Below are 13,785 nucleotides of genomic sequence, written 5' to 3'. Positions count from 1 at the left end.
GCCTGTGGGGGATTCCTGGAAAGTATATCTATATATAAAATAGATAATAGCACAACATGAAAGTCTTTGGGATGTAAAACATGGTGTGTTTTATGCCATGAAACTGACAACCCCATATCATAAAATGACATAATGATAAGATAATTCATCTGTGTTGAAGAGTCCACTACACCTGTATTTATTTCCACCAAAAAGGAATTAGCTGGCCAGTCGGAAAAGGAAAAGAAGACACATTTTCTTTCAATATCAGCATCATATTCTGTTCTATCATCTTTGATGACTATGCATCTGTAGCCAGAAACGAAGGATTACCTAAGAATGAAGAGACAGTTACTGCTACTTAAGTCCCTGATTTATTTAGTGCTGGATGAGAAGAAAATACTAAATTGATTCAAATCAAGAAAAGCTGATGAAGCATGGATTATGGGTAAGCCGCTGGGCTAGGTGTTGGCAATGTAAAGATGAAGCGTGGTGCCTCAAGGTGGTGTTTCATCTAAATACGGTGGATGACGCAACTTGACTAACAAGAAGCTTTTGGAAAATGTGGCAACTGAGTTCACCATAAAGTCATGAAAACCTGAGTTCAAATTCTGCCTCAGACACCGGCAGTTAGATCCTAGTCATGTTTCAATTAACCTCTCTCAGTCTCAGTTTCCTTATTGGTGAAGTGGAGAATAATAGGACGTACCTTGTAGGGTTGTGAGAATCAAATCTCATACGTATATAACCAACATATATGCACATATAGGTTTATATGTATATACAAGTGCATATGCATAGTGATATATGCATATATGCCATATAGATGTATGTGTATATATACAACATGCACATACAAGTACATGCATGTATATCTATACATACACACATGCATACATGTGTATGTGGATATGCATAGATATATATGTATTACATATACAATACACACATATATAGATATGCATAGGCATGTGTGTGTATATATACACATGCAAATTTATACCTACACATACATACATATATGTATTCATACGCATACGTATATACACACTCAAATTTGCTTTGCAAACCTTAAAGTGATATATGCCATTATTATTGCTGTTGATAATAATACATTAAGGATAATAAAATTTGTACATAAAAAACTTCTATATAAGTTGAGATGTAATAAGTAAACTACAAAGTACTATAAGAAATTCAAAGACAATAGATAATACCCATATACGGGATCCAGGCAAGCTTCACGCAAAGAATGATATCTGAGTTGGGTACTGAAGGAATGGGTGGATGTCAGCAGGCAGAGAGAAGGGGACAGGTATGGCATTGTGGAAAAGAGCAATGCATCAATAGCCAGAGGATGCATATTTAAATCCTGGCTTTGCCACTTACCTTAAGTCACTTTATTTCTCTGGGTCTCTGTTTCCTCATCTATAAATTGAGGGGAGTAGGGTCCTTTCTAACCTTACCTCTATAACCAATGACCATTCTAGATCTGTAGGATGGTATCAGCAATAGCACAGAGATGGAAGGAGGGATGAGAATGGGATGTGCTATTTGGCTTGGACTTCGAGTTTGGTACCAAGCGCTGAATCTTTATCAATTCTAATCTGTAAGTAAACAATGTGTGGAAGGCCTCAACTGCCTTGCAATTTGTTTGTTAGGCAATACTTATTTGATGAAATGTACTAACTGGCCACATCTTAGGGTGGAGGACTAGAGCTTTAAAAAGAAACTGGTACCTTTAGAAATTGTTTGAAGAATCTGTTCCCATCACGGCTGGCTCATTCTTTTGGAGAAGGAAGTTACTTACAATGACTTACAAATCAACTGTGGTAATGCCTCACCTTGTAGTTAGTCTATCTGCACAAATCATTGGCGTAGACAGGAAATGAGGCAGTGAAGAGAGGGCAAGCAGAGTATCTCCGGAGTGGACGGCCTGGGTTCTAACCAGGATATGACAGTTACTACCCGGCTGATCCGGGACAAGTCATTTCACTAGTTTATTCATCTTTGAGTGATGAGGAAGACTGAATTAGAAGGCCTCTGAGATCGCTTCCATCTCTAGATCAATGACTAAATAGATTCTAATTGATCTTTAAATATGCAGGATTGCACATCAAGTTACAGACGCCCTTGTCCCTTTCAATGAGGTAGATTCACAGAAACATTTTTATCAAGGGATGATGTGTTTTCACATTGCTGTGGGTACTGCACATCTCGATGACAGACAGACGTGGTGGACTTTGGAACTGCTCTGGTGGCTCTGGGCCCTGCCTTTCTCTTTCCCCGGAACTCTTCTTACTGAACAAGAAATTCTTGCTTATAAACCTCACTCATGCTCTTTGGTGTAAGGTTCACAAAACCAGCATACTAATGTCCTCATTCTAGGATTATCTTGAAACACTTTCCACAGAGTTCTCAGCTCTCTTTTGCTTCAGTTAGTAAGGATGTCTACAGAGAAGCATATTGATACTGAAAAATCAGGATATTTTATTGGGAAGTGGCATTCAGGGAGGCATTCTAGAATGACTGGAATATTTCCAGTCACCTAGGAGACAGAGAACTGAGATGCCTTCCTCATATAATTTTCATGTTTAACAATCTCAGGCTCATTCCCAAATGAAAAAGCCAAAATGTGATTCATGTGGTGTTCGCCAGGAATATTAATGTTAATAAGCAGGGATGTTATTGATGCTCAGTTGACTAACAAGAAGCTTTTGGAAAATGTGGCAATTGAGTTCACCATAAAGGAATAATCTGTCGCTGTTCAGATTATGGAAAAGTCATGGCAGTTGTTAATGTTGCTATCTGCCTCATTCTGTAGTTCTGGACTTATCCTAGGGTACCATGGTGCAGAAAGCACTGGCTTTGCAGTAAGAGAATCTGGATTCAAATCCTGACTCTGAGATTTGCTACCTTATGACCATGGGCACGTCTTCAACCTCTTTGGATATTGGTTTCTTCATCTGCAAAATTAAAGGGCTGGAGTAGGGGGCTTCTGAGGTCCCTTCTGGCTCTAAATCGATGATCCCTAAATCTTACTTCCATAATACCAATAGTTATTCTTAGGCCGCTCCTTATTGGCCCTGCTTCCTTAGGATGCCACTCCTAGTTCACATACACAGCTGAGAATGTGGATACCATGATATAAGCCACCAGTGCCTAGAGAAACTGAAATCTGACTCTTCCTTAAAAGTAATCCAGGATTAGAAATGCTGCCAATTCAAACACTAAGGGTATCACATAGTGTGTACACTGAATATATGCATGGTTAAGCACATATGTTACTATTCATTTTGGATGAATTCCTGTATTGAGTTCATCCTTACTTCTTAAGTTCATTTATCAATGGCAGAGAAGAATGAGCCCATCACTGAGAATAAACAAGGGTTGGTAAGTGGGGCACAAAGCCAAAACTTCCCTGTAATTTTTAAGGTAAATCATCTATTTCAAAGTGACTTTGAGAGTGTTATGACTCCCAGGGCCTGCTCAAGGCTGCTGGAATGCCTGCCAACATGTTGGCTTTGCTGCCAAACAATATACTTCAGGTTGTATCTGGGCCTGCCACAGTCACTGCGGAAGTTAGCAAATTGGTGAAACAGCGTCAGGTGGGAATTCAGAATCAAGTTATAACACTAGAAAAGAACACCAAGTGGTGGTAGATGAATGGGAAATTAATGGGTTGTCATATCTGTCACAGCTGGGAATTGACCAATATGAATTTTCTGAATAATAATAATTGGGTACTTTGTAGTTGCAAAATATTTTACATCTCTTCTCTCCTCTGATTTTCACAATCATCCTGCAAGGTAACAACCGTTAATAACAATAACTCACATTTATCTAACACTTTAAAGTTTATATGGCTTTTTGCATAGATTATCTCTCTTGAATTCTCACATCAATGCCGTGAGGTATTCTATTATTATGTCCATTTTACAGATGGAGAAACTGAGGCCAAGGTTTAGTGAGTTGCCTAGGGCCACACAGCTGGAGTGGAATTTGAATGAAGATGTTCCTGATTCCTTGTACGGTGATTAGAGAGCCAGAGTTGAAGGTCTCAGAGGTCAGCTACTCCAACCTCCTTTAAAACAAAAACCAAAAACAGATGAAGAAGCTTAGCAGGAAGAAATTGGCCTAAGGTCATACAACTATGAAATGTATGCGGCAGGACTGGAACACAGGTCCTCTCACTAGAATGACATGGCCCTTTCTACTATACCGCGCTGCTTCTGCTCGACCACATGGCCTCCTACAATTGGTGATTTCGTGTACCCAGACTACGGTTATCACCGTTGCTCTTCCAACCAGAAGCACACATTCATCATTACAAGCTCTTTTGTTTTGACATGCTGTTACCCATTTAGTGGACAATGCCAGACAAAACCAAACCTCAGTGATTCCTATTACTCACTGTCTGGCTTATCTTCAATATCAGTAGCAAAGTCGAATCTCTACCCATTATAAGTTGAAAGTACACCAGGAAATACTTGGAGATTGTTGCCAGGGCAGTTTAGGGAAGTATGCTCTACTTCTGTGTCTTTACTCATGGAGCCAGATTCTCATTTTAACATAAGGTACAAATTCCTTATCTTGGAATTCAAGGCCATTATTCATCTGGTGCCTCTCTACCATCCCTCCCTTCTCTCAAACTAAATTCTAACCACAGCGGACTATTTAGCATCTTTCATTCTTTTCCTTGCCCTTGCCCATCTCCCTGTATTTGTTCTTTACATGCTCATGTCTCAAATGGACACCCTCCTCCCTCCATCTCTGTCAAATGAAACTTCTATTGCTTCAAGATCAATGTCAGATACACCCTTCTCTGTGACAGTCAATCCCTGCAAATGACAGTGATCTCTTCCTACTCAGATTTCTCATTACATTTTATCTGGACCCCTTCTTTATACTTATCATGCTCTGTTAACTAGATCACTCTTATTTTTTACAATTAGGTTTTAAGATCCTTTAGGGCAGAGTCTTATGTCATCTTTATATGTCCAGAGACAAAGTGCTTTGAATATTTTTGTTATTGAGTCATATTTCAGTTGTGTCAGACTCTTAGCGACCCTGTTTGGCCTTTTCTTGGGCAAAGATACTGGAGTGGTTTGCCATTTCCTTCTCCAGCTCATTCTACAGATGAGGAAACTGAGGCAAACAATGTTAAATGACTTGCCCAGGGTCACACAGCTAGTAAGTGTCTGAGGCCAGATCTGAACTCAGGAAGATGAGACTTCAGGATTGGTGCTCTTTCCACTGTGCTGCCTGGCTTGAACATAGTAGGCACTTGATAAATGTTTGTTGAACTGAATTGGATTATGTGACTTGGCAGGACTTCAGATCATAGGTGGAAGGGCCTTTAGAAGCCATCTAATTTCAAACCCCCCATTTTATGGATGAGGAAACTGAGGTTCCAAGAAGTGAATTTATTTGCCCTAAGATCATAAATAAGGTAATAATGATGATGATTAATGATAAGTTCATTTAAATAGCTCTTCGAGGTTTGCAAAGCATTTTACATATGCTATATCATTTGATCCTCACAATAACCTCACAATTGTGAAGCAGATGATATTATTACCTTCATTAATAATAATGATAATAATAGCTAATATTTATAGAGTACCTATGCTGCACTAAGCACTTTAAAATTACTCATTTGATCTTATAACCACCCTAGGAGATAGATGCTTTTATTATCCCAATTTGGCAGTTGAGGTAACTAAGGCAAATAAAGGTTAAGTGACCTGCCTGGGGTTATGCTGCTATTGCGTGTCTGAGACAGGATTTGAACTCAGATCTCTAATTAGGGCTCTAGCCACTACTCCCATGAAAATGGGATTTGAAGTGAGATCCTCTAATTCTAGAGTTTTTTTTTTTTCCCATTGTACCATGCTGCCTCTCTGATCTCTTATTGGACCATTGTATGATACTACTGTTTATGTTCTAAAGAACAATACCTTGTGTCCTTTCCTTATTTTGGATATCACTACCAGTATTCTATATCCCAATGCTGGTGAATCTGCCCTTATGCTAGTGGACTGTCTGGTCCGATAGGGTGAAGATAAGGCTGAGTGATGAGTCAGAATTCAGTTGACTCCATCCCTTCTATTCTGTGAGAACAATCCTGGGGGATTTCAAATTCTTAGTCTATATGGTTGAATGCTTCACCTTTATCTCATACTGGACACTCAGTCACCTATAAGGGACTATTTGTGGGTGTCTCCCTGCTGCCACAAAGCCTTCTTAAGTCATACAAGTTAGGCATCAAACTTCCATGATCTCTTCCTCATCAGTGATAACCTTCCTCTTCCAGCCTCACAGACAAACTTAGCATCTTTAATACACTTATCACATATTACTAAACATTTCAGCTATCTGTATTGATGTCTTATTGCCCTGGGGCAGCTAGGTAGCTCAGTTGATAGAGCACCAGGCCTAAGAGTCAGGAAGACACATCTTTGTGAGGTCAAATCTAGCTTCAGACACTTACTAGTCGTGTGACTTTGGGCAATTCCCTTAACCCTGTTTGCCTCAATTTCCTCATCTGTAAAATGAACTGCAGAAGGAAATGGCAAACCACTTCAGTATCTTTGCCAAGAAAACCCCCAAAATGGGGTCATGAAGAGTCAGGCACGATGGAAATTACTGACTAAACAACAACATATTGTCCTATTAGACGCTATGTGGACAGGAACTGTGTTATCATCTAACTTTGTATCTCTTTCAGAGTCTGGCATAATCAATCAACAAGCATTTATTAAGTACCTACTAAGTGCCAGATATAGCCAACACCAGCCCTTTATCCATTATACTACACTTTCTGTTGGCTCTATAATTTGGGGAAAAATATAGCTTTTTAAAGAGTTAATACCTAAATCATGCATCACCAACTCATCTGGTTTGGAGTTTACAAGAGTATTGTTACAGCACCATTAAATGGGCTTTACAAATCAAGAGAACATCGGCAGCTGGGAAGCATTACAGCATTTTGGCATTAACTACAAGCACAGCTATAGTGCACTTAAAAAAATTCTCACACACACACACACAGACACACACACACGTCCTTTTTTGAATAGAGCCCTGGGTAATTACCCTGACAATTGTTCTGTGAGGAAGCCCCATTTACATCCCCTCATCAATTACATATCTGGACACGGAAAAAAAAAGTCACCAGGCAATTTGCCTTCTATTCTAAATGAGCAAAGGCAAAATAAAATGAAATAAAATAAAAAATTAGACCTAACTCTTTGTTGCCAATATTATTCCTGCGTATCAAATTTCTGGGACTTTAGGTAGTGCCCCTCCAGAGTATTATGACCCAAGGAGGAGGAAAAGTAGCCCTACCTGCAACTTTTCCCCAAGCACGGCCCAAGGACAATTTAGTCTGTATGTGCTTTCTATTCTGTCAGCGTTAGCGTGACCTACAAATCTATATTTAAACGTGGATGAGTGCACAGCAGGTAATGGACAGTATGTGCTGAGTCAAGGCATCGGGTGCGTTTGGCCACTCCTGATATGGAGGCTAGATGCTGCACGGCTGATGGAAGGCTATGGAAACTTTGCTCACCTTGAGAAACAAGCTCTTAGGGGATGGTCCATGTTCCTCCAAGTTGCCATAGGGTATGAAGTAGGTCATGAAGTTTGCCATTGAGTATGGAGTAGAATGGGAAGTTGTTATAGCTACTTACCCCCAAAAGAAACAACAACAACAACAACAACAACAAAAACAACAACAAAGGAAAGAAAAACCAAAACCCAAGATACGGCCCCGGAAATGGCGACTTACATTGAGTGAGGATTCCAGTTAAGGCATCTTTGAAGTTCTCCTTCGCCTGCTCCATCTCTTGTTCATGGTTAGCTTTCTCATTCATCAGGCGGCGGACGTGACTGTTGGCTGACTGGACCATGGAGTAGAACTGGTTGGCAGATCGCCGATTTACTTCCCCTCGCTCAATCCAGGTGAGCAGCACTGTGATGGCTTCAGAAAACTTGCTGTCATCTGCAAAGGGAAAACACGCAGGATATAGCTTAAAGATATATTAAAAAAAAAAAAAACAACACCCCTACACCTCCAAAAATTTAAAGCATGTTTTCCTTTTGTTCCCTTCAGGGAACAAGATGCAGTATTATCACCCTAGATATATTACCCAGAGTTGTCAAATTATTTTATCTGAGGATAAATATTCTCCACCACCAGATTTCTGCCTTCTGTCTCATTCTTTTCCATTTGCGTGAAATTATCTATAAAGCAGACAGTGGCCCAAATGCCACATTTTATTACCAATCAATCAACAAATAATTTATCAAGCATCTACAATGTGTAATTCACTTTGCTAGGTGTTGGGGATATATAGTCAAAATTGAAACAGTCTTTGCCCTCAAGAAGCTTATATTCTTTTGAATGAGATAATGTTTGTATGTATGGATATGTTGTATATGTATGTGTATATATGTATGTATATGTAAATGTGTATTTGTATACATGTGTATCTGTGTATGTATATATATATATATATATATATACATGTATAAAAATGCTATCTATATATAGGTAGATGCACATATACCTGTGCATGTACTCAATTACATAAAAATAGATAAGATATACATAAGGGCATATATACATATGCATATATATTCACGTTATCTATGTACATATATATATACACACATATATACACATACCATTATATTCACTAGATTACATAAAATGTACAAGATACGCATAAGGGTATACACACTATATATATGTATGCACATGTATTGTCTACATAAATTATATATGTATATACACCTATAAACACTAAAGTACATAAATATATAAGATATAGATAAAGGTATATATGTGTGCATCTATATAGGTCTCTGTGTATACATGTGTACATGTATGTGTATACACATACACTTATATGCACTAGATTACATAAAATGTACAACATATATATATAACTAAGTACAAGCAATACACACACATATTACAGAGTGGAGGGTCCCTAGTAGCCTTCAAGGTATTGTTCACATTACAGGTAACATGCAGAAGGAAACTCTCACAATTACATTAGCTCTAGTTTTCCTATGGGTAAATTTTACATTCCACTGAATTGAATGACATTTGGACAGGTATATTTAGGCGAATTTCCAACTGGTTGACTAGCCAGACCCAAAGAATAGTCACGTAAGGTCTGAGATCGATTCAAGTTTTTGATCCTTTGAAGGACTGATTCATGGAAGATAGATAAGATTTGCCCTACCTGGCCCCAAAAGGCAGACCCAGAAGAAATTGTTAGAAACTGAAAAGAGATAAATTTAAGCTTCAGATAAAGAAAAACTTCCTAACAATTTGAGTTATCCAAAAGTGAGATGGGCAGCCTCTGAAGGTAGTTGATTACTCCTTGCATTCAAGTAAAGGCTGAATGAGCCCCTTGGGTAAATGGAAGAGAGCAATTCTGTGACTGATCTTTTGTAGTATTTGTAATCCTTTGGCCCTTCTCATTTATAAATGCTTATTAGAGGACGTTTTTCAAGTTGATGATCTGCCCAGCTTCCTTTGTGCCTCTGCTGCTTTTTCCGGCTTTATGAATTGATACAGTTTGCAATCTCCTACCATCCTCCTCCATAGTGGTTTCCAATTGTGTTTGTATTTTAAATGCACATTGGCTTTGGCTGCCATGTTTCTCTAGGTGAAAAGAGGTAAGGCATTTTTCTTGTTAACTCAGTGTATTGAGGACTGGCACATTTGCATAGTGTATTAACATGTTTGGCTAATTCAGATTCATCACATGAAAGCAAGGAAGCTATGTCGCCCTGAGAAATGGGCCTTGATCATTTGCCTCTATGCTTGCTTTTTTTTTTTTTTTTCTATTCTAAGTAAAGGGATTGGACCTTCTGAACTTGTGAGTTTCAAAAGATCAGGAAAGAGGAAGAGAGAGCATTCAGGTTTCCTGGTGTCTGGGTTTTTCAGTCAGTACAGCATTGGGGCCCTGAGAAACAGGGAAAGACCTTTGGGATCCTGCCCAGAAGTAGGTGAGATGAGGACACATCTAAGAGTCAACACTGCATCTAGATGTGAACCAGGTAGGGTCAATGTACTGTAAAAACTGAGCTAAGTTGGAGCCTACTCTCCCCAGAAACTGAGATGATATAGGGAAGAGCTGTGGAAGATAATATTTCTTTGTACTTTTGATATACTATGTCATTCAAGTAAATTTGTTGTTGCTGTTGTTCAGTTGTGTATGTCTCTTTGTGACCCTCATGGACCACAGCATGCCAATACTGTCCATGGGGTTTTCTTGGCAAAGATACTTACATGGTTTGCCATTTCCTTCTCCTGTGGATTAAGGCAAACATAGATTAAGTGACTAGCCCAGGGTCACATAGCTCCTAAGTGTCTGAGGCCAGATTTGAACCTTCCTGGCTCCAGGCTGAGCGCTCTATCTACTGAACTACCTAACGGCATCCCTTCCAACTAAATATTCCTTTCTAAAGCTAATTGGCATTAAGTCATTGAATGGAACTGAAGTTCTAGTCACTGACACCTAACAGAAAGAAAAAAAAAGCAATGGGGGCTTGAGATAATGGCACAAGAGAAGGGACACCTAACTCTTCAGGGTACCCTAGAACTTTGAGATGTCAAATGTAGTTGGACAGATTTTGAGAGAGTGAGCCCAGAGCATATCCACTACATTAGTTTCTGGGCTCATTTGGCTTTCTCATTGTTTGAGGGGACTACTATGCATTTGCAAAACTTCCCAGGAAATTGAGATAACTGAGGTAATATTATCATTGTCTTTTTACATTTCCCTATAGTTTGGCATTAATGGTTTATTTGAATAGGTAAGGGTGAGGCTGCTATAATTATAAACAGTATTTTCTCATAAAATAACTAATATAATTTACATTAATAATAATCTATATACCATTATTCAGAAAAACTTCTTCAACAATTCCAAACTTCAGAAAATTCACAATTTCAGCAAAATGGGTATTTCTCCACTAATGAAGACTGTATTCCCTTTATGACTTAAGAGTCAGATGTGGAAGAGTTCATGTCCCCTTGGTTAACAAGATAATAAAAGCCCATATGAACTTAGCTGCGGCTCTGTAGATAACAGACACATGGTCTGTCATTAGACTCAGATTCAAGGCCTTTCTAGTTTTAGTAGAATCTGCCAGCTCATTTGCTCTGCACCCACTTTAAGAACCCAAGGTTCCCTCCAAAGATCATTGAGATAATGGATGATAACTAAAGAAATGACATAAATTATCAGCATTCCTATCTAAAACCAATAAAACCTAGAAACAAGAAAGAATGGTAAATTCCATTCAGAATTATGGTAGAAGCTATAAAATAATTGGGAGTGTATCGAACAAAATTCACCCAGGGGCTATATGAATCTAAAAAACACTCTTTGTAGAAATAAAGACAGACCTAAGCAATTGAGAAACTTTAATTTCTCATGGGTAGGTTGAGCCAATATAAATAAAAGTGACAACATTACGTAAATTAATGTACTTATTTAGGGCTGTACCAAACTCCCAAAAGGGAGTTTTATAGAGCTGAAAAATTTTATAGAGCTAACAATATTCATATGGAGGAACAAAAGGTCAACACTGTGAAGGGTAATAAAAACAAAAAAGTGAGGAGAAAAGGGATCTATCTCAAATTGAACTACAGAACAGTAATCATTAAAAACATTTGGTACTAGTTCAAGAAAGAGAGAGAAAACTTGTTCCGTGGAACATATTAGGTACAGACTATATACCAAGGTAAGCTCCAAATGGATATATGACCTAGATATAAAAAGGTCACCTCCTAAAGAAATTAGAGGAGCAAGGAAGAAATTAACTTTTGTGTCTATACATAGGTAAAGAGTTTACGACTAAGTAAGTCATGAAGAGGTTTACACAAGTTAAAATAAAGAATTTTGATAATACAAAAATTTCAAATTTTTGCACAAACAAATCTAACACAATAAAAATTCAAAGGGAAAGAGATAAGTGGAAAATCTTTGTAATATATATCTTTTAAAAAAAAATTTAGTTTTCCCAATTGCGTGTAAAAACAATTTTTAACATTCTTTTCTTTTTAAATTTTGAGTTCCAACCTCTCTCTCCCTTGTCTTCTCCTTCCCTGAGATGGCAACCAGTTTGATATAGGTTACACATATACAATCATGCAAAATATATTTCCATATTAGTCATGTTGTGAGAGAAAACACAGACAAAAAAAAAAAAACCAAAAACCCAACACCAAAAAATAAAGTGAAAAATAGTAAGCTTAAATCTGCATTCAGACTCCATCAGTTCTTTCTGTGGATGTGGGTACCATTTTTAATGAGTCCTCTGGAATTATCTTTATTGCTGAGAATAGCTAAGTCATTCACAGTTGATCCTTGTATAATATTGTTGTGACTGTGTACAACATTCTCCTGGTTCTGCTTACTTCACCACGCATCATTACATGAACATGTAAGTCTTTCCAGGTTTTTCTGAAATCATCCTGTTTGTCATTTCTTCTAGCACAGTAGTATTCCATCACAATCATACACCATAACTGTTTTAATATGTGTCTTTGACAAAGGTCTCATACCCAAGATATACAGGGAACTGTGTCAAATGTATAAGACAAGAATCATTCCTCAATAGATGATTGTTCAAGGAATAGAAGAATTTTCATAGGAGGAAATCCAAGCTATCAACAATCATGAAAAAGTGTTCTATGTCATTAATAGACATGCAAATTAAAGCAATTTGTGGTTCTACTGCAAATCTATCAGACTGTTAAAAATAACAAAGGAGGAAAATGATCAATATTGTGGGAAAACAAATACAATAATACACTGTTGATGAAGCTGTAAATTGGCCTAACCATTCTGGAAAGTAGTTTGGAACTATGACCAAAAGTTACCAAACTGTCAATATCCTTTAACTCAATTATATTACTACTAGCCTATGGCCCCCAAAGACAACAAACAATTTTTTGAAAGAATCTATATATACAAAGATATTTATAGTAGCTCCTTCCATGAAAGCTCAAAATGGAGTTTCTTCCTATTGGGGAATGACTAGACTCACTGTGGTATACAAATGTAATGGAAAACTATTGCGCCAAAGAAATGATGAACTGGGCAATTTCAGAGGAAACAAGGAAGACCTTTATGAATTGATGAAAAGTGAGTCAAACTAGAACAATTTAGACAAAGATAACAAAATTATACAGAAAAACAACTTTGAAAAACTTTAGAACTCTGATCAATGCAATGAATGATAAACCATGAGTTCAAAAGAATAGAGATGAAATGTGCAACTCACTTCCTTCTAAAGAGGTGATGAACTCAAAATAGAGAGACACATTTTTAGACATGGTTAATGTGGAATTTTGTTTTGGCAGACTATGTGGCTATGTATTGAGGGATCTGTGTTTCGGGTTTGTTTTTTTAATTTGAGAGGAGGCGGTGGGAGGGATTGATTAATAAAAAATACCTGTTACTTGAAAAATGCTAAATTATTTAAAAAGATATTCCTTAAAAATATTTACCTATGACATATATTTAGGAATATCTATACTACCAGACCTTTCTTTCTATATGTATCTATTTGGGTAGGTAATGATGATTTGACTTAGAAGGTATGTTCAATACATAAAAGCTTGATTTCATTTGCTGTTAAGCAGAAAGTTGCTTAACAAAAAATATTAGCAGCATAGATTATACTTGTTGTCCTGCATTCAAGGGTATGTATGTGACGTTACTGATATATGGTCACAGGACATGTAATTTGACTTTTATTTCAGTAGGAAGG

At 37.5% G+C, this 13,785-nt stretch overlaps 1 protein-coding gene across 7 annotated transcripts in view; it reads right to left on the bottom strand.

The window, feature by feature from the left end:
* The window catches only part of ENOX1 (ecto-NOX disulfide-thiol exchanger 1), a 548,229-nt gene that overhangs the window by 152,159 nt on the left and 382,285 nt on the right, over window positions 1-13,785 (bottom strand). For all 7 annotated transcript variants that reach the window (XM_027873687.1, XM_027873693.1, XM_027873694.1 and 4 more), the window contains one exon: window positions 7,772-7,984. In XM_027873687.1, coding sequence (XP_027729488.1) covers window positions 7,772-7,984 — 213 coding nt within the window. The remainder of the gene's footprint in view (window positions 1-7,771; window positions 7,985-13,785) is intronic.

Source organism: Vombatus ursinus, unplaced genomic scaffold (genome assembly GCF_900497805.2).
Source record: "Vombatus ursinus unplaced genomic scaffold, bare-nosed wombat genome assembly UNPS02014802.1, whole genome shotgun sequence".
NCBI lineage: Eukaryota > Metazoa > Chordata > Mammalia > Diprotodontia > Vombatidae > Vombatus > Vombatus ursinus.
Note: the sequence above shows the minus strand (reverse complement) of the source record. Positions and strands in the feature narration are given on the sequence as shown.